Genomic DNA, 26538 nt, shown 5'->3' with positions numbered 1-26538 from the left:
AAAAACAGAGTTAAAACACAAAACAAAACAAAACAACGCGCACCAACACACCGAGGCAGCCGTCCGCGGCGCCATCTTGATCTCAATAAGTGAGACACAAGACCACTTTTTTAAAAACATCATATTTTCACTTCCCTACGTCCTGAACACGTTCTGACAATTTCCATTGCGAGGAAACATCCTGAATTAATGGGAAATGTGTAAATTTTACTGATATATCATTTCATCTCACTTAGAGGGAAGCAAATGTAAAAAGTGTCTCACTTTACCTCACTCTCCCCTACTTGGAATGAAATGACGTGGGTAATAGCGGACAACGATCATCACTTACGTTTTTTCCGTGTCTGTCTCTCTCTGTCTCTCGAGTGCTCTGAGATAGATGCAGTATATATGCTCTGTAGGAGGCCACGTCTGTTTCTGGTTGGCGCAGCGCGGTAATTGACTAGTTTGCATCCCTGTTTCACCTGTGTACATTCGGTCAGGTTGAGTGACCATTACGCGTGCCGAACGCGCTTGCGATGTGGTCAGATGAGATACTGATCAAAATATATAAATTTTGGTCTGACTGTATGTGCTGACTCAGATAGTTGCATTGAATGTGGCTGTTACTAATTATTGATCGCAATGAAATGCCAGACACTGTGGAAACCTGCCTGTGAGATATTGGTGAAGTGGGCGCAGGACTCCGCCAGTTTATGAAAATCCAATTGCCCAGCGGCGCGCCGCTGGCGCACAGAGTTGACCAGGTCTGGGGTGGCGAGCTTTCAGCGCACTTTGACGCCGCCGGCGTGGACCGAAATGAACCGAAAATCCAAATCCGCCGGCTGATCCTGCCGACACCTCCCCCTACTGCGCCGCAACGCCCATCCTGGCGTACCTCTGTGCGCCTCGGTTTGCCAAAATACCAAGTGCGCTGCGCGAAAATACCACCGCGCGGGGTGCGCACCCTGCGTTCCGCCAGCGGCAGGGACGAAAATAGAGCCCATAGTCCTGAGTATTATTTTTAAATACTACTAGTGTAATATAATGCATCATCAGTCTCTTTGTCTGGTCAGGTTGTTTCCTCCAGACATATATTGGCTAAAATCATTCCACTGCTCATTGATCATGTCATTTCTCCCATTCAGTCTCGGCAGCATCTTTTCACATGCAGCTGTTTCCATCATTTGGAGCTTCCATGTATTCAATGTAGGAGTTTGAGGTTCCTTCCAACATCTTAGAATCACCCGAGCACAAGTCATTAGGCCCGTTTTTAATATTCCAAATTGTGATTTATTTAAAAGCGGCACCATAGTTTTGTCTCCAAAAGACATAATCTCGATGATATGGGAAGTTCACATCCTAACCATTTACCAATATAATTCAGAACATTTTCCCACAGAGCAAAGACCCTGGGACATTCCCATAGTGCATGTATGTGCCGCGTTCTTTTCTACATTTCCAACATAGGTCATCTTTAATTAGACCCATTTTATTAAGTCTGGTTGGTGTATAATAATATCTGTGAATTATGTTATACTGAATAAATTTGCCTCAAGCTTCTCTAATGTATTCCTCGGTGTTGGACACCCCCCATACTTTTTCATCCAATGTACAACACGAGTAACCCATATCTTCCTAAGAGTTCTACAGTCACTGTTAGTCCTCCAGGGACATATCTCATACCACTTAGATGCTCTATGAAACATTGGTAGTAGTTGTACATAGCTTTCTATTAAATTTTTATCTTGATCAAAGGAAACTTTCTTTATAATGCAGTCTCTAATCTGTAAATATTTCCAGAAGTGGCCTTGTCCATCTAAATTATATTTTTCCCTTAATCTATTATAAGAAAGGAAATCGCCTTCTTCAAAAAGATCATCTAATATTCTAATACCCTTTCTTAACCACTGAACCCAATAAATCTTCTGTTTACCTATTTTTATTTTTGGATTGTGCCATATGGATGCATAATTTTGATTATTATGGGAAATCTTAATTTTTTTTTTTATGTATTTCTTGCCACACTATTTTTTGAATGTATTAGAATAGGATTCATCATATTATTTTTCTAATGTTTTATTGTTTGAGCAAGGGTTTCAGTAGGTTTAAAAGGAGAGGTAAGCTCTTGTTCGATCAAGATCCAATCCATATCAGCAGGGTTCTAAATTAACACCCGCCAACCCGCCAAATGCGGGTTAAAATTCATATTGTGAATTTTAACCCGCAATACAAATTCATATTGTGTATTGTGGTGTAAATAAAAACTTACTAGCCAATTTGGCCGGTAATGCATTAGGCAATCATGTCAGTCAGAGCCGCTCTACAGTTCTTGGTCATTTGTCTCCCGGACAGCCGTCCTACATTTCCCAAGAACACGGTCGTAATGCTACGTGATGACGTACAAGACGCCTATTGGCTGTGCGCAGGCACACTATAGTTTGTAGTGCAACCGGCGCGAGAAACCACGGAAACACAAAGAAGAAGAAGAAGAAGAATGAACGGCAGCGTATAAACTATAAAAAAGGAGACTGAGCTAGCTAAAAGTAAAAAGTAAAGTTAAACTAAATGCGTGGTTGGGACAGACGTCTGGGGGGAGAAGAGGAAGGAGGCAGGGGATGAGAATGTCGACAAAGCGTGCGAAACGAAGAAAAGAAAGTTTAACGCTAAATGGCTGACAGGTCGTGAATGGCTTGTGTTTGATCACGAAAATGCCGTCATGTTTTGTAAGGATTGCCGCATGTACACGAAAGAAAAAAACAAGACGAATAATTTTGTGGTGGGGGCTAATAATTTTAAAGTCGAGGCAGTAAAGGACCATGAGAGTGCCCGAAGTCATCAGGAGAGCCGAAGGAGTCTGCAGTACTGACTGCTGCACTGTTTGTGTTTTCTAGTTGTACATACATAATTCAATTTATTACCAATGCAATTTTTTTGCAAGTGTTTAAGTCATGGCTGTTACTTATATATATTTCTTATTAAAGAAGGAAAGCAAAAACACTTTAAGTTGAAAGGAAAAATACATTTTATTAGGAATGTAATGATACTAAATACTTACTGGAAAAATGTCTTATAAAATAATAAATCTGACAGCATTTTTTATTTGTATAAATTAAATGTTTGCACTTTCTGTGTATATTTTGTTTCATGTGTTGTACTTTCTGTGCATTTTTCAAAAATGATCAAATGCATTCAGTGGCACTCATAATCTCTCTTATTTTCACCGGGAAAAAATTTGGCTGGTGGAAATTCTGATTGGCTGGTAACTTTAGAAGGTCACCAGCCACATTGGCTGGTGATCAAAAAAGTTAATTTAGAACCCTGCATATCAGTATTTGTATTTGTTCCACCCCAGTGTTTTGCCAGCTTTGCCATTTCTAAAGAAATGCTATAATACTGTATGTTTGGCAAGGATAGGCCCCCTTCCTTCTTTGGCTGATATAGTTTGTCTATATGAATTCTAGGTCCTCTTCCATCCCAAAGGAAATAATCAATCATCCGGCTATATCTTAGTAATAGTTCTTGTGGAATGCATAGAGGTATCATTCCGACTAAATAATTAATTTGCGGAACAACAACTATTTTTAGTGTGTTCACCTTTCCCCATAAGGTCAAATGTAGTTTACTAAAAAATCAAAATTAATTAATTAATTTTATTTGTTTATGCGATTTTCTGTGTTCTGTGTGTGTTTTGTCTGAGCTGAGCAAGTGTTGTGTTTTACTTATTCTTAAAGGTTCCATGGCAGCGGCTGGACGTCCTGTGTCAAAGCTGTACCCTCTTGGGGGAGCTATTTCCTTGGAATCTACACTGTCTGGTCACTCACTCTTTCACACCTCCAAGAGCTCTACAAATGCAGTATTACCCTCCAGACTGTCTGAAAGACTGGGTTACACCTGCCAGGAGGAGCCAGAGGAGGGTGTCAGTGAGATCTATGAAGAACATTCAGCAACTCCTCCTACAAGAGAAACTAACTGCAGCAGTCTGAAAGTCAGCAGAGAACCTGCTGAACACAAACAGAACCCATCTGAACACTGTGTGCACCCCCATTCTTCAAGCCGCCCTCATAGTCTGGCTGAGACATGTACACCCTCACATGACCATGAGATGCATGCAATCAATGACAACCCTCAGACTAGCAGTGTAGTACAGAGTATAAAGCCAGCCTCCCTGCCTATTCACTGGAGTCACATGAGTGAAACTTGTGGACTTGCTTACCATGGAGGAGATAAGAGTATCCAAGAGGCTGAGAGTCATTCCACATTAGCCTGCAAGCAGCCCATGCAGCTGCAACAGTGCAACATTATCACCACTATTTGCAAAGGGGCCAACAGTGGAGAGGGTGGCATACAGCAACCTCCAAGCAGGTGTGTCTGTATCTCATCCCCCAAGGCAGCAGCCAAAATGGAGGATGTTGTCAAAAAGGGCCATCTTCCCTCTAAATGTGACAAGGCACTCTGCTATGGCTCTTATATCCATCATGGCAATTTTGAGGACACATTTGCTGCCTATTGCCATCCCCAGCCTATCCCAGCCCCCTCTCAGGTGCAGCCACGTCACGTAGAGTCCAGCTGCGACATCCAGCATGCTGTAACACCTCCTTTAGTGATGAACCGCCTCACCCTTCCTCGTCTCATGTCCTCTGTCAGCGAGACGGGCCTGGACGCTAAACACCTGCTGCGGTGCTGCAACCTCAACTGCACTTGGATCAGCACACTGCCTCCTGGTGCTGGGCCACAATCCCCAAAAAACTTTGGTTTAGAGGAGTGCTGCAGCTGTCCTGTTAGCCATGTCACCATGACTCGGGACATGGGGACCATGACCACCTACAAAGAGCTAAGGGATGTTGGGGTGCAGACAGGACAGACCGTCACACCTCATGTGTTCCCCCAGATCTGTCTGGCCGAGGGGAGCAGGAGTGAGACCTCCTGCAGCCAAATTCTGAACGCTGACAGTGATGGAGGCAAGAAATTGGGTGGTGCTTTCAAGTCCCCAGTGAAGGAGGTGAAGTGGGATGCAGAAGGGATGACATGGGAGGTGTATGGGGCCTCCGTAGACCCTGAGGAGCTGGGCCTGGCCATCCAGAAACACCTGGAGCTGCAGATCAAGGAGACAGCAAGTCATGCGGCTAAGCTATCTCACCAGAACAACATCTCCCAGCAGAGTGGCAATACTGGCTGTCAGAGAAAGAGGGGTAGGATGATGGGCTCCATCCGAACCCCAGCCTGTTGCGCTCGGACCACTACAGCTGTCGACTGACTGAACAGCTAACTGATGGGTGGAACAATACCTGAACACTGTGTTCAGTAGCCAGCTACACATAGCCTCAGACTCAAATGTTATCTCACCCATCTGATCAGGGGAAGATAGAATAATCTGCGTACTGCATACTGCAAGAATGGCCTGCATACTAGAACCAATGCAAAAGTTTTGTAGGAAATACTGATTAAACATTTGTGTAATCATTATGAAAAAAAATTAAGAGTTGAATTAAGAACAGATATATCTATTTTGTCACTTGTTGTCGATGGTTCAATATTTCAACTATTGTAAACCTGATGTCTGCAGCTGTGCACTGCCAGTTTTTTCAGAGGGCCATTCAATATTGGTTTGTCTTTACAATAAAATCTTAACAGGAGAGAGACACCAAGAAACACATGTATAGTGTAAAGAAATCTAATACAACCATCCTGCAATAAATACTACTCTTGTAGAGCTTATAATGAATATATGAAGTGGAAAATAAAATGTAATTCAACATGCGACACTTCAACCTAATGCTTGACTACCTGGACTGTGACATGTGCACATGTCAATGGATGCTTGGCAGGGAAAGCTATTGAGAATTTCTGACTTCACTCTAAACCCTAATCCCTGACATCTGAGTCTACAGTTTCAAAGAAAACCAGAGAGTCAACACCTCTCATACACAGTCACAACAAAAAACTGCTCATAAACACAAAATGAGTATCATTATAAGACTGGAAGACAAGTAAAAGTAGCAGACAAATTAACTTACACTTATCTGCTTTTTAAGACAATGGAGATAGATTGATCATGTCCTTTGGAAGGGACCTCCAAAACAAACCAACACAAGGCATATTGTTTGTGTTTGGGGAAGTCAGACAAAGGAAACAAGACGATAGTCTTTTATTAAGTGATGGACACATTCAGGCACTTCCATGTGATTGGCTTGTTTAGCCTACCTGTAGTTTCATGACCATGGTATAAGAGCTTGGCAGTTTCAATAAATCTTAATTTCCTGCATATTTATTCTAAGTTTTATGTTTTTCATGAGCTTTGTTGCCATTTTGATTGTGATTAAAATGATATGACACTTCCTGGATATATTTTCTTCTTGACTGTATGAGCATACAGAGACATGATCAATCTCCACAGTTAAATTTTAATCAAATATATAAAAAGGACAACATTAGAACATTTTAAACCATTCTAAGACTCTAACTCTCTCTAACTCTTCACCAGTCTTCTTTGCAATGCCTGGAATCTTGTGGAACATACTAGTTTAGTTGTATGCAATTATATGTACAGGAAATCTGCAGCACTGTTCAGGTCACTGTTATAAACAAGAATAAATAATCCATGAAGAGATCCCAGTGAAATATCATGGCAAAACACCTTACAAACTCGCAGATCTGATGATATAGCAACTATGGATGGCACTAGCTGGCCTCCAGCACCACTATAAGGAATCTAGGAGTTATCTTTGATAACTTCCATGTAAAACAAATTTCAAGGCCTGCCTTTTTTCACCTACATAACATTGTAAAGATCTGGCACATCCTGTCTGAAAACAATGCACAAAAAAAAATTACAATTCCTTATTATCAGGCTATCAGGCTTGCCTTTGACTAGTTGTGCTGCTATAGGATTAGACTGTTGGGGGACTTCCAATGATTCAATGAGCTCCTCTGTTCTTCTCTCCCTCTCCACCTGTATGCATTCATGTCCTGCCAAGGCATGTTACTAACTTAGCTTCTTCTTCAGAGTCTTTGTGCTTTCTCGTCTCACAGGTTCCCATGGATAGTGGTTGAGCCGGGAGTGTGGATTATAGCTACGCCTCCTGCCATGGCACTGCCTGGCATCCATTGCAACTGCTATTACTATTAGTCATACTTCCATTATCATTAGATTCATAGTGTCGTATTATGTACATATACTATCTGTTACTAATATGTACACATATCACATCGATAAATGTATCACATATGTATATACTATGCTATATATACTACATATAAGTCTATTATCCGAGCTGTCACTGTTATTGTGATTGCATTTCTGTCCACTCCGTCTCCCTCTCTTGCCTTCTCTCTCTCTCTGTCTCTTTTTCTTTCTCTCTCTCTCTATCTGTCTCTCTCTCTCTCTCTTTAACCCAACTGTTTGAGTCAGATGGCCATCCACCCAGAGCCTTGGCTCTGTTTAAGGTTTCTGCCTGTTAAAAGGAAGTTTTTCCTCGCCACTGTCGGCAAGTGCTTGCTCATAAGAGAATTATTGGGCCTCTGTAGATGTATGTATGGTATATATCTGTATGGTCTGTACTTCTACGTGCTTCCAGTGACCTGGATGAATGAGAATCTTCACTGAGGTACAGTCTCTACCAGTTCTATTTAAAAAGTGTCCTGAGACAACTTCTGTTGTGATTTGGCACTATGTGAATGAAACTGAATTGAATTGAAAACTATGACATTTCCTATGCTCAAAGGAAACGAAGTGTCAGTTGCACGTAACTGGAAAACAACAACTAAGCTTCAGCTTCTTGTACCTCAGTGTACTGCATACTGAATCCTTTCTTGTCTTCTTTATTTTTTGTTTTTATTTAACCCTAGTCATTTAAGGGATTAGACTGAGGCAAGGAAAACATCAGATGTGTTGGCATTTGAATTGTTTGCAGTTTTCTTCGAGGTAAGTTATTTAATGTGCCAGAAAATGTGCTCAGTCCAACTTTAAAATATTTTCTGCTTATTGGATGTTGACTACTCAAAGAATCAATAAAAAGACTGAACTCCAATATTTCCTGAAAATTTAGATGAATTTGTGTTCATGTAGCTTTTCAAAGACACTTGTACAATGGAACTATAAATCAAAAACATTTCAGGATTCCCTTTAAGTAGGAATTACTTTGGTCACATAGTTTCTGTGGTACAATATTGTAACAAAAAACCAAACAAACAAAACAAGAACAAATAATAATAATAATAATAATAATAATAATAATAATAATAATAATAATAATAATAATAATAATAATACAGGTCAGTTTACCAAAATTACAAAATGAAAAAAATAACAAAACTCATAGTTGTTAAACTGTCGCATGTTTCGGAAAATACATTATTTGGTTGACATAAAACAAGTAAACCTTTTGGGATGTTTTGAATGCTTAAAAAACAATAAACATCCTGTTCAGAGCCACACAATAAACCACTGTGAGATTCATTAGAGTCATCTGTGAATGAAGCAGAGGTCAAGAATGAAACATGATTGTTCATTGAGTGTCTAAAATTTCATGTTCCCACTGTGAAACACAAGCTGACAGTAAAATGGAGAATAAGACAACAGAGTTTCGATATTCTTGCTACTGGGTAAGAATCCAGGGGCAGGTGTAGCTCAGGAGGTAGAGCAGGTGAGTGGTCATCCACCTATCAGAAGGTTGATGGTTTGATCCCTGGCCTCAGCAGTCTATCCTTGGACAAAATACTGAACCCTAAATAACTGTGCCATCGGTGTGTGAGAGTGTGTGTGAATTAATGCTCAAAATGAACAGGTAACTTAGCTACAATCATATGAATGTGTGTGTGAATGAGCAAAGGCAGACTTGCGTTGCTTTGAGTGGTTGCCTGACTAGAAAAGCACTGTATAAATACAGTTCATTTTGATGATTTATCATTCGGTTATTCAGAATTTATGTTTCCCTGCAGTATAAATGGTCCTATGTCTAACCCTAACCCAAAAACATACAACCCTTGAATTATAATTATTAAACATGTGCAGGTTATCAGGTTGTGTCCTAAGAACAGACATTTAGGTAATTTCTAATGAAACATAAACATTTTTTAGTTAACTGCATACCATACCACAGTATATATATATCAATAAATTACAGATATAGACCAACTTCAACTTGGGAAATTGGCACTGAAAGAATTCCTGTTTTTTTTTTTTTTTTTTTTTTTTGTAATTCTTGCCTCCATTATTCATATTTCTTTTCTGTCTGTTTCATCTTGTGTGGAATTAAATTCATTACCAGAGAAATAAGTCTGTTGTTTTTTCAGTCTAAGGCTGTTGAAAAAGTGAACTTCAGAGAGATTGTTCCCCTGAAGTTTAAATGGACACTGTGACATTCTGAGAAATCCACTGACATACTGGAAAATCTTCTACCCCAGAGTCAGACGAGAAGGTGGATAGCAATTTCATCTTTTCATGTCCAGTACAGAGATAGATGTGCTCAATGTAATAATCTACAAAAACATGGTCATTTACAGGACTGACAGATGAAACTGATGTTGATATACTTAACTGACAATGTGTATTTACTCTCTGATTGCAAAATAACAACATTTACCATTACAGCAAACAACACAATGTTATGGTAGAGAGATGCTGACATATATCACATTTTGTGTAAACTCATTCATTCATTCATTCATCTTCTTTACCCGCGCATCCCATTTCGGGGTTGCGGGGGGCTGGAGCCTATCCCAGCTAGCAATGGGCGAGAGGCGGGGTACACCCTGAACCGGTCGCCAGCCGATCGCAGGGCAACATACACAGCCACACAGACAGACAACTCACACACTCACACTCACACCTACGGACAATTTAAAGACCAATTAACCTAATGAGCATGTTTTTGGTCTGTGGGAGGAAGCCGGAGTGCCCGGAGAGAACCCACGCATGCACGGGAAGAACATGCAAACTTCACACAGAAAGGCCCTGCCCGACCCCGGGTTCGAACCAGCTGTGAGGCACGCGCACTACCTGCTGCGCCACCGTGCCGCCCCTGTGTAAACTCAAAATTTTGGAATTAATGCCAGATGTCAACTTTACGACGTGGGATTAGTGACTGACACGCACCTTAGGACAATTCGATTCAATTCAATTTTATTTGTATAGAGCCATTTGTATTTTATTTATTTATTTATTTTGCGCTGTCTCTGCAGGAGAGTGAGGCGAAGACGGTGAAACTCTGTGGTGGGTAAGAGGAATGTTGAGTAATTGTGAATCATTTGCGACGGTCTGTGATGTCGTAGGTGTGAACGCAGGTAGCTGCAGGAGGGGGGAGCGGAGAAAGGGCGGGGGAGACAAAGAAAGAGCGATAATGGGAGGGAGTTTATCGTGTGTTTACTGTTAATGATTCAGTTAGGCACTTACTGCCGTCGTTGGTTCAGAACTTTGGCAGACCGAGAATAGAAGTCTACCCGTTAATATGTTTAATGCCAAACATGTCCTTTTTTGTTGCTTCTCTGTCAGCGCTCATGTTTTCACTGTTCTGTTGTACACTGCAAAGACAGGAAATTGTGACAAAGGAATCAGGAGTGGAAGAGGTGAAAGAGGGAGATGGCCTGCATTGTTCACAGTGGATGAGTATTTTTTTCAATCAATACCAATAGGTCAGTGGTGGCCTGTAAATTAAATTCTATTAATATCCCCTCTTACAAGAAACCTGTGAAAAAAATTTGCCAAAGCTGTCACAAAATGTTACAAAAAGATCTTACATGACAGAGTTTAATGTAATATGTAATGTAATAACTTACATATGTAGTATTTTGTTTTGTAAAGATCAATGCTGAATTTATGAGGATTACTACTGTTCCACTTCAACCACGATTCCTGGCTTCCTTGGACAAGCACCACAGCAAGCTGATCGAGATCATCAGGAACAAGGGAGAAGCTGTCAGAGAAGACCCGGGATGCGCTGAAAGTTCTTGATCAGGTATGTACTTAATACTGCAAAACCCGCCTTACATCACATAAATAGTAACATTGTAAATAGAAGCAATAGTGTTCATGTGTCATATTGTCATCACATTTGATTGTGGACTTGTTGGAAGAAGTACAATATATATCTTCTGAATTTGACAGGCTTTTTTGACTAGTTTGCTTAAACCATTTGTTTGATTACTGTACAATTACTATAAGTCTAAGTTCCCATTGATGCATTTTCGTGTTTGCATCAGTTGCACAGTTTGACAGCATGATTTTTCATTGTTTATGTTTGCACTCTTACCTAGAGCCTCGATGTGAGCCTAAGGAGAGAGTCTCTGTTGAAGTGCCTCATCCTGTACCTTGGGGAAGATGTTCAAAAACTCATCAATGAGTTTCTGGTTAGAAGTTTTGCAGTTAATAACAAATACAGCAATAGTAACCAGGTTAACAACCCAATATCAACAAATATTAGTCAAAAAGGTGAGTTATATGGTTCAAAAGTGCCATCTGCTGGTCAAACACAGCAAACAAGTGCTCAAAGCGCACATCTGCTCCCCATGGAGCAATTAACACCTGAGTTACTGACTATCCATTCTTACCAAACACACAAGCTACTCATCATCATAATCTCATAATCATAAAATTATGCAATGATAACAAATATCTGTTATCGATCACTGAAGAAATACAAGTATGGAATTTAATGAGATGTGACACAATAAACACAATGTAAGTACAACAGAAATGGTACTTACTTTTCTTTGTTCACTTGACACACAGAGTATCACAAGAGCACCCTTCCAAAGGAAAATGACTAAAACCACAGGCAGAAACTACGAGTAACTGTCCACTACAAGTTTACTACAGCACTTTCTGCTACACAAAGGTGAGACGGACTTGTGTGCATACACACAGAGTAGCCTTTTATACAATAAATGTCTTCTCTTTTGTCAGGTTGGTGAGAAGTATGATGCTGAAAGAGACCTTCAGCATCATACTAAAGCCACCATGTGACATAGACATCATTATTGAAGGTGTGGAGGTGCGTAATGAACTGCCATCAATTGCACATGGATGTGCCCTCTTATTGTGGAGCTGATCACTGAAAATGTGAATGATGATAAATAAAGAATGATCAGCAATTGCGCTAGTAATCGTTCCTTTTTTTCTTGAACTGCCATTGTTCATACTTGCATCCACAGCAACTGTGTTTATCCTCGGTTTATTTTTATTTTTTTTTTGGCTTCTTTGCATTTAAAATGGTTCAAAAAATGATATTCATATTTTTGATCATTTTGTCAAAGGATAGTAAAGATTTAACACTATTAGAAACTCTTTTTTTTATACTTAATGGCTGTTCCCTTCCCATCTCGAGTTTTAGAGAAGAGTACAACCAGTTATACATGTTAAGATGAGCATGTAAATTGATGTTTTTATAGTTTGTAAGGTTTAAAAAAATAACATGATGAAAAGACCACAGTTTATTTTATTTTACATGCAAGTACACAAGTATTTTTTTTTTTTTTTTTTTTGAGTGTTTATGTGTAAAACACATACTTTACTGGCTGCTGATTGTGATTTTTTAAAAAGGTGATGTTTATTACAGAGTCATCAAAAATAAACAGTTTGTTGAAGAGAATTTTCCTGTTTCAAGTTTTACCTTAAGTGAATCACTTCAGTGAATTCTAGTCTTATATTATAGGGAATGAAATTTTGTTTATTGTAATATCTCAGTTTTTACAAAGGCAAAACATATAATTAGGGCCACGGGGTAAAGCCCCGAGCCCTGTTGTTATCCTGCATGTTTATTGTGATATCTCAGTTTTTAAAAAGGCAAAACATATAACAACACAAGGCCCTATTGTTATTCTGCGTGTTTTTTCTTATTAGGGCCTCGGGGCAATCGCACCAAGCACTGGCCCTTACAGCTATGAAATAGGCCCCTACAGCTATGAAATAGCTGCAGGGACCAGTGCTCGGGGTGAAGCCTCTTCCGTGTCAAATTTAGATTCGCTACTTGTCCTACAGCTTTGAGAGGACCCAGGCGAATTATATATCAAAACATGCATCTTGATCGGGATCAGCATGCTATTACTTTTCTTAGGTTTTTTGCAGTTTTTCGCGACTTACATCGCGAAAAATTTCCCATAAGGAATAAATGGGAGGAGGTCAAAAAACTAACAATTCATTGGACTTTTTCTACTGCCTACTGCTCCGGCATACTTTCACCTAGAGACTCCATTTAAACTTTAAACTGTAGACACAAGTCTTGTGTATTGGTGCATTATTCCACGTTTTGATAGGTCATATAGTTTTTGATCAATCACTGCTCAATGACCATGATCATTTTTGGAGAAATTTTGAGATTATAATGGGTGTGTATTGCACGGAATGTTCGTGCCAGAGTGCGTGACATCATCGGTCAGAGTGGGAGAGAGCCTTAAAAATGCCAGATTTTTTCCACTTTTCCCACTCCTCCCAGCCACAATTTACACTCTACACGCATGATTTTTTCCACATTTGTAGACAAATTTGTTCTGTCTCTCACAATGTGCACAAAAAATCTGAGAGATTTTCTGAATTTGAATTAGCAGCCTCTAAGTGCGGCCACGTCTGTCTCTGCTCCTCATTGACTCCAATACAAAGATTTTCAGAGACAAGCAGAACGGACCCCTGTTTTAAACTCGCAAGTGTTGACAAAATATTTTGTGTAGAAACACTGAAATCACACCAAATTGTTCTGGAAGTCCTTACAGCAATGATGGTCTGTATTTTTTTCTGATAGGAGTTACCGTTTTGTCAGCATCAGCCCAAATGTGAGACCAGTGCAAGGCAGAAAATCGCTCTTTTTCTCCATAGCTGTGTCCCAATTCAGCAGCTGCATCCTTCGGAGGACCCAGCCTACGTGGTCTCCGGAGGCTGGGTCCTTCGGAGGCCCCTCCGTCGGCCGCATCAACTATCGGTAAATGGGACAGTCTAGCCTTCGGAGCATTTCTGGATTGCGTCACGACGTCATAACTTCTTCCCTCCTAACCCGGGAAAAACACACGTACGGGGTGCAGAGATGCGCCCATACAGCTCCTATCGCTTGTAAGAGGAGCGAAATGTAGCCTATTATACAACTTACAAATTCACCTGATGTGAATATCTTCACAGTTACAATAAGATATAAGTTGACATGTGAGGTTGTAACATTTCTAAGTGAAGGATTTTAATAAGGCTAACAGTTAACTGAGCTCCTCATATAAACAGGTCGCCATTATTAAAAAAAACAATCGGTGCGCAAAGCATCTCAGGATATGGGAGGCCGGAAAGGATAGTAGCGATGCATCCTCTGAATACAGGGAAAAGGAGGACGCATTTGTCGGCTACATTTGGAGGATCCTTCGGATTTGGACGAATTGGGACATCCTTCACGCAGCGTTATGAAGTAAGCGGCCTTCAAATCCATCCTCCGAAGGATGCAGCCACTGAATTGGGACACAGCTCATGTTTCTGTCTGCCTCAGCCTGGGGCTGCCAGCATTCTGGAGCAACTGGAGAATATTCAGCGAATTTGGGTAAAGAATTGCAATAATCCAACCTGGAAGTTATGAATGCATGGACTAGTTCTTCTGCATCGTTTTGAGACAGGATGTGCCTGATTATTGCAATGTCAAAAAAAGGCAGTCCTTGAAATTTGTTTTACATGGGAGCGAAAGGACATGTCCTGATCAAAGATAACCCTCAGATTCTTTACAATGGTGCTGGAAGCCAGTGCACTGCCATCCATAACTGCTATGTCATCAGAAAGTGAGTTTCTTAGGTGTTTAGGGCCAAGTACTATAACAGTTTTGTCCGAGTCCATCAGAAAATTCCAGGTCATCCAGGTCTTCTTCTCTCCTGAAAAGATGCTTGTAGTCGAGTCAACTGATTGGTTTCTTCTGGCTTCATTTATAAATATAGCTGGGTATCATCAGCATAGCAATGAAAATTTACTGAGTGCTTCCTGATAATGTTTCGTAAAGGAAGCATATATAAGGTGAATAGAATTGGTCCAAGCCCAGATGGTCAGTGGTGTCAAATGCAGCACTAAGATCTAACAAGACTAATACAGAGACACGTCCTTTATCTGATGCAATTAGAAGGTCATTTGTAACTTTAACCAGTGCTGTCTCTGCGCTATGATGCACTCTAAATCCTGACTTCAAATCCTCAAATAAACTATTGTGGTGTAAAAAGTCACACAGCTGATTAGCAACTGCTTTCTCAAGAATTTTTGAGAGAAAGGGAAGGTTGGATATCGGTCTATAGTTGGCCAAAACGCCTGGATCAAGAGTAGAGATTTTTTTACAGCTACTTTAAAGGACTATGGTACGTAGTCTGTTGATGAAGACTGATTGATCATGTCTAATAAGGAGGCGTCAATTAAAGGTAGAACTTCTTTGAGCAGTTTAGTTGGGATGGGGTCTAGAATACAGATTGATTATTTTGATGAGGAAATTATTGAAATTAGTTGGTGAAGGTTGACAGATAAAAAACAGTCTGAAACTGCAACAGGTTTAATAACAATTTCTATGGTTTCTGTGTTTGAAGACAAAACAGTACCTGTTGATGGCAGGAACTGATGAATTCTGTCCTAATAGTAAGAATTCTATCATTAAAGAAGCTCATGAAGTCATTGCTGTCCAGAGCTAAAGGAATACATGGTTCAACGGAATTATGGCTCTCTGTCAGCCTGGCTACAGTGCTGAGGAGAAACCTGGGATTGTTCTTAATCCAAGAGACCAGGAGAGTGGTACACTATATCAAATAAAACTGGCTGCATTGTTTTCCATTTTTCACGTGAAGAACAAGGCTTTCAAATGAGTTGTAGTTGAGTTTAGGTTTAGGGTTGATTAAAAGGCTTGAGTCAAAACCGGCTACAACTCCACCTCCTCGGCCACAGTCTCGAGGAATGTGAGTATTAATATGGCTCGGAGGAGTAGCTTCATTTAGGCTACCATACTCTTCATGACACAGCCAGGTTTCAGTCAGACAAAATAAATCAATATTATGATCTGATATTAACTCACTTACTAAAACAGCTTCAGAGGACAGACATCTGATGTTAAGGAGTTCACATTCAATTCTCCTATCTTACTGCATTATTGTTGTGGTTGTTTTAATTTTTATTAGAGTACGTGGTCGGGGGGCAGACACAGTCTCTATGGAGTGTTGGATGGGTAACTGCTCTAATGGAAGCACAGAGAAGCGTGTAGGACTGCAGCACTACCTCCTGGTCTTAACTCTGAGTTGTCAGGGGTTTGGTTCATAAATAAAATCGGTCAGATTTCTCGAGGTGAGAGCTGCTCCATCCAAAGTGGGATGGATGCTGTCCCTCCTAATCAGACCAGGTCCTCGCCAGAAAGTCTGCCAATTATCAATGAAGCCCACACCGTTTGCTGAACACAACCTCGACAGTAAGCGATTGAATGATGACATGCAGCTAAACATGTCATCACTGGTCAGATTTAGCAGGGGTCCAGAGAAAACTATGGAGTTTGACATTGTCTTTGTATATGTACTCACAGATTCCACATTCATTTTAGTTAGCAGAGCAGACAGGCGTAGAAGAATGACATTAGCGGTTGCTAAATAGACAGACTTATGGGTGCTTGAGTAGAACTAATGTTACTTTAAGTAGCAGGTAATAAGCCGCTGTAACAAAAGACAGAGCAAATTACATTTAGATGAGCATGAGCAGCAGAGGTACGCTACTACTAACACAGCAACTGTAAACAGGAAGTGAGACGATACGCTTACCTCAGCACGTCACGTACTCATTACATGGCAACAACTGGGACTCATTATTCATTGTATCATTTATTATTCATATCCATTCTCATTATTGTGCCAAATAAATAATACTTTTCACTTGAGTTGTTGTCAAGCAGTGTCCTTTTGAGCTGGAAATAGACTATCACTGTATTGTGTTGTGTGCTGCTGTGCTGCAAATTAATAAACATAAAAAACTGCAATATCGTATGCACACGAATTCACATCACATACTCAGTACTTTGTTGAGGCACCCTTGGCAGCGATTACTGCCTCAAGTCTTCTTGGGTATGATGCTACAAGCTTGGCATACCTGTATTTGGGGTATTTCTCCCATTCTTCTCTGCAGATCCTCTCAAGCTCCATCAGGTTAGATGGGAAGCCTTGCTGCACAGTTGTTTTCACGTCTTTCCTGAGATGTTCAGTTCGGTTCAAGTCCGGTCTCTGGCTGGCTGGCCCACTTAAGGACATTCACAGACTTGTCCCGAAGCCACTCCTTCATTGTCTTGGTTGTGTGCTTTGGAGACATTTGGTCAGTTATCAGGATATAGCTTAAGCTTATAGCTTGAAGTTAAATCTTCAAAAAAAAAAAAAAAAAAAAGTTTTGACCTTTAATTATGTTCGACCAAAACACCTCTTAGATAAGTATGATCTGAAATGTGAAAAAAGTCAGACAAATACTTAATGAGGATATTACTTATTGGAGCGAAAAAAGCCCTAACAAGGAAGTGGCTACAACAAGATGCTCAAATATTGGAAGACTGGTTAAAAATTATTTATGAAATGAATAATAACACAACATAATTTTCTATAAAAATGCAGAAAGAGAAATTTAAAGGAACGTGGCCAAAATGGATTGAGTACATCATCACAGGGAGACCAGATCTGTCTTAGTTTGATAACACTTAACTACAGAAAAGACTGTTAAGGAGCTGAATGTTGCTGATGAAGGATTGTGTGACACTGTCTGTTCAAATGTTTATATATACTTATATAAAATTGAAAGGGAGAGTATTATAATCAGAAGTTTGGTATAGAGATGTAAGACATCAATGCCTTCAAAATGAATCACTGATGCTGATGCCTTCTAGATGTCTAGATTGGTGAATGTGATAGCTGAGGTCAATGGCAAAGTGTAGGACATACTACATCTGAGGACGTACTATATGAAATTTGATCGTGCTTTCCTTTAAAACGAAGCCCCAGAAGATTAAAAACATCATGAGTATGTGACCCACGTCCTGTCAATCACAACACAGTTACACCAATATACAAACCAAGGCACAATGCTTCCACCTGTTAACATTTATCAGATGAAACAGCATATACACAGTTATAGCTTTGATTTGTCTCCTCGTTCTTTTTGGAGAGTACATAGAAGTGTGTGGCGTGCAGCTGTGTCAGGATATTTACTCTAAAAAACAGCTACAACTCTTCAAGACAATGATTGTCTAGTTTGTGAGTAACTCTGCTGCCCTGCACCGCTGCTGGAATCATGTCTTCCCATCAGTCTCTTTGTTTACGCATCATGAGCTGCTCTGAATCTGACTTTTCTTCAGTGAACAGTGAAAACATTTTTATGACACAAATAAAGTCTGGACCCACACTGGCAGCTCTGAAAGGTGCAGAGGGATGGCTGTTTGTGTACTGAGCCCTGTGTCTGAGTCAGTCATTGTCGTGTGTGTCTGTACATATCTGTGTGTGTATGTGTGTGCGTGTGTGTGTGTTGTTACAGGACGAGTTCTGTTTCCCTGTGGAGTGTCTGTCTGACTGTGGAGGAGGTGATGCACATCAGACAGGTGCTGGTTAAGGCACAGTTGGAGAAGTTTCAGCAGTATAAAGAGATCTACAATGCTATGAGGAAGGGAAAGGTAACTTCATTTTTATGACACACATTGCTTTTAACATGGACAGTATAAAACAACAAGTGACTGCATGAACCAGCCATCCCTTACAGATGTTAACAGCCTTTATGAATGAATAGTAGTGATGTGTTGGTCGCGAACGAAACGGCTCTCAGAGCCGGCTCTTTGAAGTGAACGATCGGCGCCGGCTCCTGCCTGCGAGCCGGAGCGGGAGCCGCTTTGTTTTTTTTGTTTTTTCCTCGACTTTTTTTACGTTCGAGCTGCACGTGATTCGTCAACTTCATGATGTGTGGTGGCTTCTGTGTGTAGGCACTGAGCAGGGGGACGGGGTTACAGACACAGACACACACGCAGAGCCGCGACAGACAATATGCTGGAAAGCTGAGAAAATGAGTGACTGCAGAAAATGCAGTAAAATTTGCTATAAAGTATGTTTTGTACATTAATAATTCATTTTACACAGAATTTTACATTATTTTTGGTAATAAATTAATTTAAGCAACAAAAAATTTGAGGAGCCATTGGGGAGCTGAAAGAGCCGGCTCTTTTATGAGAGCCCAGCCTGAGAACCGGCTCTCTTAAAAGGGCCGGAATTCCCATCACTAATGAATAGACCTCTAGGTTTCTTGACTTCACCATGAGGGAATGAGCATACATCTTTCCTTTGAGCTCCAGCAGATTACATTTAGTTAAACTCTTTGATGTTTGTATGTGGTACTTTCTAATGTCTTCTTCATCTTTTTATTTCAGCTTTGCTTCTGTTGTCAAACCAAAAGGTTTTCCTTTTTCACTTGGTCCTACATCTGCCAGTTTTGCAATAAGTAAAACATCATCCAGGATCATCTTCATCTTTTGCATTGCAAATGAAATTTATTGAGAAGAAGTGTGACTGTTTTCATTCATCACTTCCTATGTGTTGTCTCTCTTTCTGCTTGCAGGCCTGTGTGTTCTCAGTGCTGCAAAAAAGTATGTCAATCAGCTGCATGCGCACCATGAAATCCTGCCTCCATGTGTTCTGATCAGTCAGCTGACAGTAATGTGCTGCTGAATTACATTCCATGTCTTCCCTCTCTAACAGATACAGCTGCCATCCAAACCTTATTCCAGCTTGCCCATCTACCCCATTGGCTCGACCAACACTCTCCCAAGGAAAAGGGTACATGCCATGGCTACTGTAGGACTAGTGAGGGCGAGATGAAGCTTCTTGAAGCCTTGAAGCCAGCAGAAGCAGGTCCCAGATACAGGTTTCAAGATAACAGGTTAACAGAATACAAGTACAGAGGCTAGAAATATGGCATATAGCATATGATAACATAACAATCTTGCGTGAAACAAAGGAAGTGAACTGGTATATGTAGTGATTTCCTGATAATGAAATTAGGTACAGGTGGGAAAGCTCGGGTGACTGCTGATGAGAAGTGGGAACAGGTGTGTGGATGGGTGTGGCAGTTAGATGATGAGGAACAGAGGGAAAATCTGAGGTGTTGTGTTAGCAGGTTTGGGAGGGTGAAGGAATGTACATCATGACCTGGAAGATAAGATAACATAACACTTCATTAATCCCCTGTAGAGGAAATTTAGGGTGTTGCAGGCACCAGCAATAGTATATATAGGTATAATATTAATGATGGTGAGATGAAGCTTCTTGAAGCCTTGAAGCCTTCCAGCCAAAAGGTTCACAAAAAGGTTCATTTCTCAAGGCTTCATGTGCACACAAACCCCCCCTGCTGGTCTGTTAAACAGCCAGATATATTATAGGTAGTGATGGGTGGTACCGTGCCAACACTTCGGAGCGGAACCTATAAACTATAGGTAATTGTAATTGTAATTTTATCAGATTGTAATACACTTAAGACTGTCCCGCAACAGTGCAGCCATGGGAATGGCTGCCAAGTAAAATAAATCAATTCATCTTAATAAATGCATTTCAGGTATTGTTCATGTATTCATTCATATAAATAAAATTTTGATTTTGGTTTAGTGTATTTTGGGTATGTAACATGACATTACAATGGAATCGAATATTACTTGTCAAATGTTTATCAATAAATAATGTAAGGGGAACAGTTGTTTTCAAACTGTTGCCATGTTTTAACAAGGTAAGGGGCAGTGGATATGCTTGTGAACATGAAGAGGTCAATGAATTTGATCGTGCAACTTAAGGACTTTATTCATTTATATTCAGAAACAAAATATGGACTGGGTCCAGCCACATTCCCCTCATTATTTTCATGCAAAGTACGAAAATGCCTCAGCATGGATGAGGTGTTGTTGTACCCCAATTCTTTAGCACACAACAAACACTTCACCTTGGATTAAAAGAAAAGACAGTGAATAATATAGTACATTGCATAACAAACATAAAACACATGTAACAATGTTACTGAAAGTGTACGTATTTTATTGGCGGGAAAACTTTCTGTTTCTCACAGGCTCCAGCAAAATGCACCTCTGTGTCACACACAAACCAACAAATCGCCAACACTAACCCACGAAGTGTGAGCGGATCCATTGCGATATATATATGTCCATAACCAGCGAGGCTTCGAACATCACCAGTGACGTCACTCGCCCTAAATGACACAAGCGTCGATACGTGCTTCACTAAACACTTCCGGGATTTTTTGACACACACTCCGACACGTCGGCACAGTAAGACCCATCACTGTGTGGGACAAGGACTCTCGGTGGCTGGGGGGGCAGGTCCATCAGCAGTGAGAATGGCCACAGCATCTCCCAATTTGAAAGGAGCCACAGCAGGAGCATCTAAAGGAGCTGGAAAAACCACTGGAGCAGCAGCAGCAGCTGCTAAATCTGAGAAGTCCTGCTGTTATAATTGGCTTTGTCTAGTTATTTTATGTGTTCTTATTCTGTACTTTCTTACAGCACTTGTGTAACCTAATGAATGTCTTGTACTGTTCAGAGCTGTGACATAGCAGGACTGGTGAAAGCCAGGTTTGATAAAAAGAGGCAGAGGCAATCCTCCAGGAGAGCTTGAGAAGAAAGACATTTCAACTACAGAGGGTTACCTATCGCTTAAATTGTTTTCATGGAGATGCTAATTCTTTCTTCCAGCTCCACACCAGATGAAGGCATTAGAACCGTCAGGCCGGACAATTAACAGGTCTCAAAAGGGCCCCCAGACCCAGATAACATTGACAAGTTGTAAATCAGACATTCCTGTAGCAAACCATTTTGTGTGTCTGTGTGCTTTCTTTTCTACCACATCAGGATAATGCAAACGATATGTTTGATTCAACTTTGGATGTTCCCACAGCACTAAACTCACAATTTGTATGGTATCAATGCTTTTCCCGTGTTTCTAACTTGTAAAATGACAAAACTATGATCTTAGTTCTCATAAGCATTTTTATCCCGGTTTCTACCACAGAACCATACTGTCAGATACGCAACATGAGACTATTATAATTAGCAATGCTTAATTCACCAAATATAATCGGCCTTTCCTAGTTCCCTTGTTCCATTAGTAGGTTATACTATTAGTCATCATATAAGTTAGTAGTAGTATTGCTTTTAATCAACAAAATGTGTCTGATGCATGTATATTGGTGTCAACATACATGTTGTGAACAATGTGATGTGTGATTGAAATTTGATCATTTAAACTCTGTGAACTGTGATTGACCATAGTGAGAAACAGATGAGTCCATCACACGCAATCGTTAGTTAATGTTTTCTCTCTATAGGTTGCATAAGCCTGATTCTTTCATTGGAAGCCCAAGAACAAACTGGAGAAATCTTCAGTTCACAGCTGAAGTATTTATTGAGGTCACAGGTAAAGTATAGCAGTGCTGGGCTCAGAATGACAGAGCTCTAGCAGGATCTCTGTAAGAATGAGCCCAGATCTCTGATAAAAGTTCACATTTATCTTCTTGGGCTGGGCCTGCCCCATACAGACTTGGACTTACGCGACTGAATGTAATTGGCCAGTTACCAGGACATGGACCACTGTCCACATCTTGTCCTTGGAATGTGATAAGCAACCTGTGTGTGAGTGTTGTTTAGGCATGTATCTAATGCAACAGACCTTACTGACAGAAAAGAGAAGTGTCATCTGCCTCTTGTTATCAAAACTGGCTCTCACCACTCATGCTATCTCACAGCTCTGTGCGGTAGGAAAGTACAGAATAAGAACACATGATATATCTAGACAAAGCCAATTATAAGAGTTGCAATAACAGCATTCTCCTGTAAATCATTATAAAGCGAGCGAAGGCCTGTTTGTCACAGACACACCCCAGACCACCAGAGGGTATTTGCCCCGCAGCCTGCAGCAAACGCTCACTTCTTTTACTTTTACCTTGACTTAAGTTCTTTACTCACTTCACTTCTTCAGCACTTTATTTTTTCTTTAGTTCTTGCAACTTCAATTTTTGCTCGTCGGTTGTCTTTTGCCCGCCTATGGGCGCGTTATTGTAATCTTTTCGCTACATTTGCTTGCCATTCTCAACTTTATTATTAACCGAGAAGTTTTGCTATAGGTCATCAACCTCTTTGGACCAAAGTCCTGCAGCCAGCCTCAACTCATCTGTCTGGGTCAAAAAGCCATCGAAAGAGCCGCTTCTTGTCTGTTACAGATACCAAAGGTCCAACCCCTGAAGCATCTCTAACATTGGCTCTCAACACCGCAGTTCGACTGGTTCCCCTGTTGGACCACAGCGCAGATCAGAGCCATGAGCGAAAAGAATAAGAGTTGGTGTAATAGGCTGTAACAATCTCAATTCTCATTAGACTCACTTAGTCATTAATTCAAGAAATTAACACTACATTAGCGTCCTCATTTTTCTTCAAAACTACTTCTCACTATCGCCAAAATCATTCATTTTATTATCCTGCTATAGCTTCTTCATCTAGTTGTTTGTGTTACATCATATAATCCATATTATTCATCATATCATTCATTATTCATATCCATTCTCATTATTGTGCCAAATAAATAATACTTTTCATTTAAGTCGTTGTCAGTCAGTTTCTTTTTGAGCTGGAAATAGACAATCACTGTATCGATAGCTTATGCTTCAGATGATGACACTGATCTACCATTAATTCATTAATTATTAAATCAGCATTAAAAGAAAAGAATAAATAAAATCCTTCTGAGATGAGGAAGGTTGGTGTCCCTTTTCATATTAACGAGTGCAAACATTAAACCCAAAGGTTTAATGACCTAATTCCCCTACAACAACAGACAACAAAGTAAGTGTCACATTTTTAAAGCTTGTTTTATTATCAAGATCAAACATCCAGAATGATGTATCATGCTGTCAGTCAATCAATCAAACTTTATTTGTATAGCACCTTTCATACATAAAAATGCAACACAAGGTGCTTGACAAAGGATAAAAACATGATAATAGAAAATAGAACACAACCACAAATACATACACCCACCCATGATAGTGCAAAATAGTACACAACCACACAGCCACACACACACACACACGCACACACACACACACACACCCACCCCAACGTAGCTGTCGGTATAATGACATGGCAGGGCACTGAGGAATCAAGAGAGGAAAAAACCACCCATGGGGAGCTCATCCACACTGCAAGGGGTCACAGCCCACAGGGAGCGCCGCCGTAGCAGAGACCCCCGACCCAGATAGACCGGGATGGACTCCACACACAGGGCAGAGCCCCCCAGTCCTCCGCGCCCAAGGAGTCCCCAGGACGACGCCCCAGCAGGCAGGCCAGACACACCTCCCAGCGTGGAGGCCCCCCATGAGGAGACACTGGAGCTAAAACATAAAAGACAATGGAATAAAAAGACCTGAAACCTAAAAGACAATGGAATAAGAGACCTAAGACCTAAAGTAAAATCGCCTAAAGGCTAAAGACAATAGGCTAGGATAAAACAGATCTGAATTAAAAGAGTAAAAGAAATCAATTAAAAGCCAAACTAAAAAGGTGAGTCTTGAGCCTCCTCTTAAAAACACCAAGGGTCTCTGCGGTCCTGATGCCCTTCGGCAGGTTGTTCCAAAGCCTCGGACCATAATGGCTGAATGCAGCCTCCCCGTGGGTTTTGGTCCGAACCTTTGGAACAATTAAAAGGCCAGTGCCAGAGGACCTCAGGTTCCGCGAGGGCTGGTATGGTAAAAGCAGTTCAGACAAATAAGATGGCCCAAGACCGTTAAGACACTTAAAAACTAATAAAAGCACCTTAAAATCGATCCTGAAACACACGGGGAGCCAATGCAACGATTCTAGAACTGGTGTAACGTGCTCCCGCCCTCTGGTCCTCATCAGCACACGTGCGGCTGAGTTCTGGAGTAATTGCAAGTTATAGATAGTCTTTTTGGGAAGACCAGAGAGCAGGGCATTACAATAATCTAGACGGCAAGAGATAAAAGCATGCATCAGTACCTCCGTGTTAGCCTGAGAGAGAAACGGGCGGACTCTGGCTATATTTTTAAGGTGGTAAAAACCTATCTTTGTTACATTTTTAATATGAGGAATAAAACTGAGCTCAGAGTCGAAAATGACGCCCAGGTTCTTAACGGATTGTGAGGGTGTAAAACCTTGTAGTTTTGGTAAAAGTGTCTCTCTCTGGCCTTCAGGACCAATAACTAAAACCTCTGTTTTATCCTGGTTGAGCTGTAGGAAGTTCTCTGCTATCCATGACTTGATGTCTAAAATACAGTTTAAAAGGGTATCAATAGGCCCCGTGTCATCAGGAGACACGGCAATGTAAAGCTGTGTATCATCAGCATAACTGTGGAAGCTGATGCCGTGTCTCCTGATGACATCCCCAAGGGGAAGCATGTAAAGATTAAAAAGTACTGGGCCTAAAATTGACCCTTGGGGCACCCCACACTTCATTTCACGGGTTCCAGAGGAACATACATCCAAACTTACATAGAAACAGCGGTCTGTGAGATACGAGTAAAACCAATTAAAAACAGTACCAGAGAGGCCCACCAGGTTTCTGAGTCTGTTTAATAAAATGTGGTGATCTACTGTATCAAAGGCAGCACTTAGATCCAGTGGCACCAGGACTGTGAGTTTTTGTGAGTCTGCGTTACACCTGATATCATTTAAAATCTTTAAAAGGGCTGTCTCGGTACTGTAGTTCACTCTAAAACCAGACTGATATTTCTCTAAAATGTTATTAGTAGTTAAGAAATAACTTAGTTGGTTAAAGACCAGCTTTTCTAAAATCTTACTTAAAAAGGGTAAGTTGGATACAGGTCTGTAGTTATTAAGAATGCTGGGGTCTAAATTGCTCTTCTTCAGAAGGGGCCTCACCACTGCCGTTTTGAAGGCAGCAGGGAAGACACCCGTCTGAAGAGAGCAATTCACTATATTTAAAATCTGTTCCTCGAAGAATCCATAAAATGTCTTTAAAAGTGATGTGGGAATTGGATCTAAAAGGCAGGTTGTTGGGTTTACCTGGGAGAAAACTCGACCAAGTGTCCTCGCATCGACCAGGGCAAAACTCTCCAGTGTTTCCTCAGATAAAATCGACTGTCCAGATGTGTTAAAAGTTACGTTCTGATGTGATACAAGGCTGGATCTGATGTCTTCGATTTTACTTCTGAAGTGGTCTGCAAAGTCCTCGCAGAGGGCGTCCGTTGGTGTCTCTGGGGATTTTTTAAAATTGGTGTTAGTTAAAAAGATCGAAGGTGGAGAAAAGAAATTTTGGGTTGTTTTTGTTATCTGAGATGAGATTTGAGAAATGGGATATTCTTGCCTGTTTGACTGTTTTATTGTAGGATTTGAGTTGTTCACGGAATATCTCATAGTGGACTGTGAGTTTATTTTTTCTCCACCTTCTCTCCGCAATCCTGCATAGTCTCTTTGATTTTTTAATTTCATCTTTACTTCTCCACGGGGGTAAAGATTTTGTTTTTACCGTTTTTGTTAAAAGTGGAGCCACAGAGTCTAAGGTTAATCGCAGTTTCCTGTTAAAATTGTCAACAATAAA

The 26538-nt window shown here is 40.6% G+C and overlaps 1 protein-coding gene across 2 annotated transcripts in view; it reads left to right on the top strand.

Moving 5' to 3' along the window:
• The window catches only part of LOC143328689 (uncharacterized), a 33879-nt gene extending 21434 nt beyond the window's left edge, over positions 1-12445 (top strand). Inside the window, exons 2-3 of one of the 2 annotated variants that reach the window (XR_013077837.1) lie at positions 3714-10934; positions 11233-12444. Coding sequence is in view for 1 of the 2 variants with exons in the window: in XM_076743970.1 (XP_076600085.1) it covers positions 3719-5236 (1518 nt within the window). In the remaining variant the exon portion in view is untranslated. Of the gene's footprint in view, positions 1-3713 lie in introns of both variants that reach the window. The other variant, XM_076743970.1, reaches the window with a different exon arrangement.
• The last annotated feature ends 14093 nt before the right edge of the window (positions 12446-26538 follow it).

Source organism: Chaetodon auriga, chromosome 11 (genome assembly GCF_051107435.1).
Source record: "Chaetodon auriga isolate fChaAug3 chromosome 11, fChaAug3.hap1, whole genome shotgun sequence".
Classification (NCBI taxonomy): Eukaryota; Metazoa; Chordata; class Actinopteri; order Chaetodontiformes; family Chaetodontidae; genus Chaetodon; species Chaetodon auriga.
This window is presented reverse-complemented; position numbering and strand designations above follow the sequence as displayed.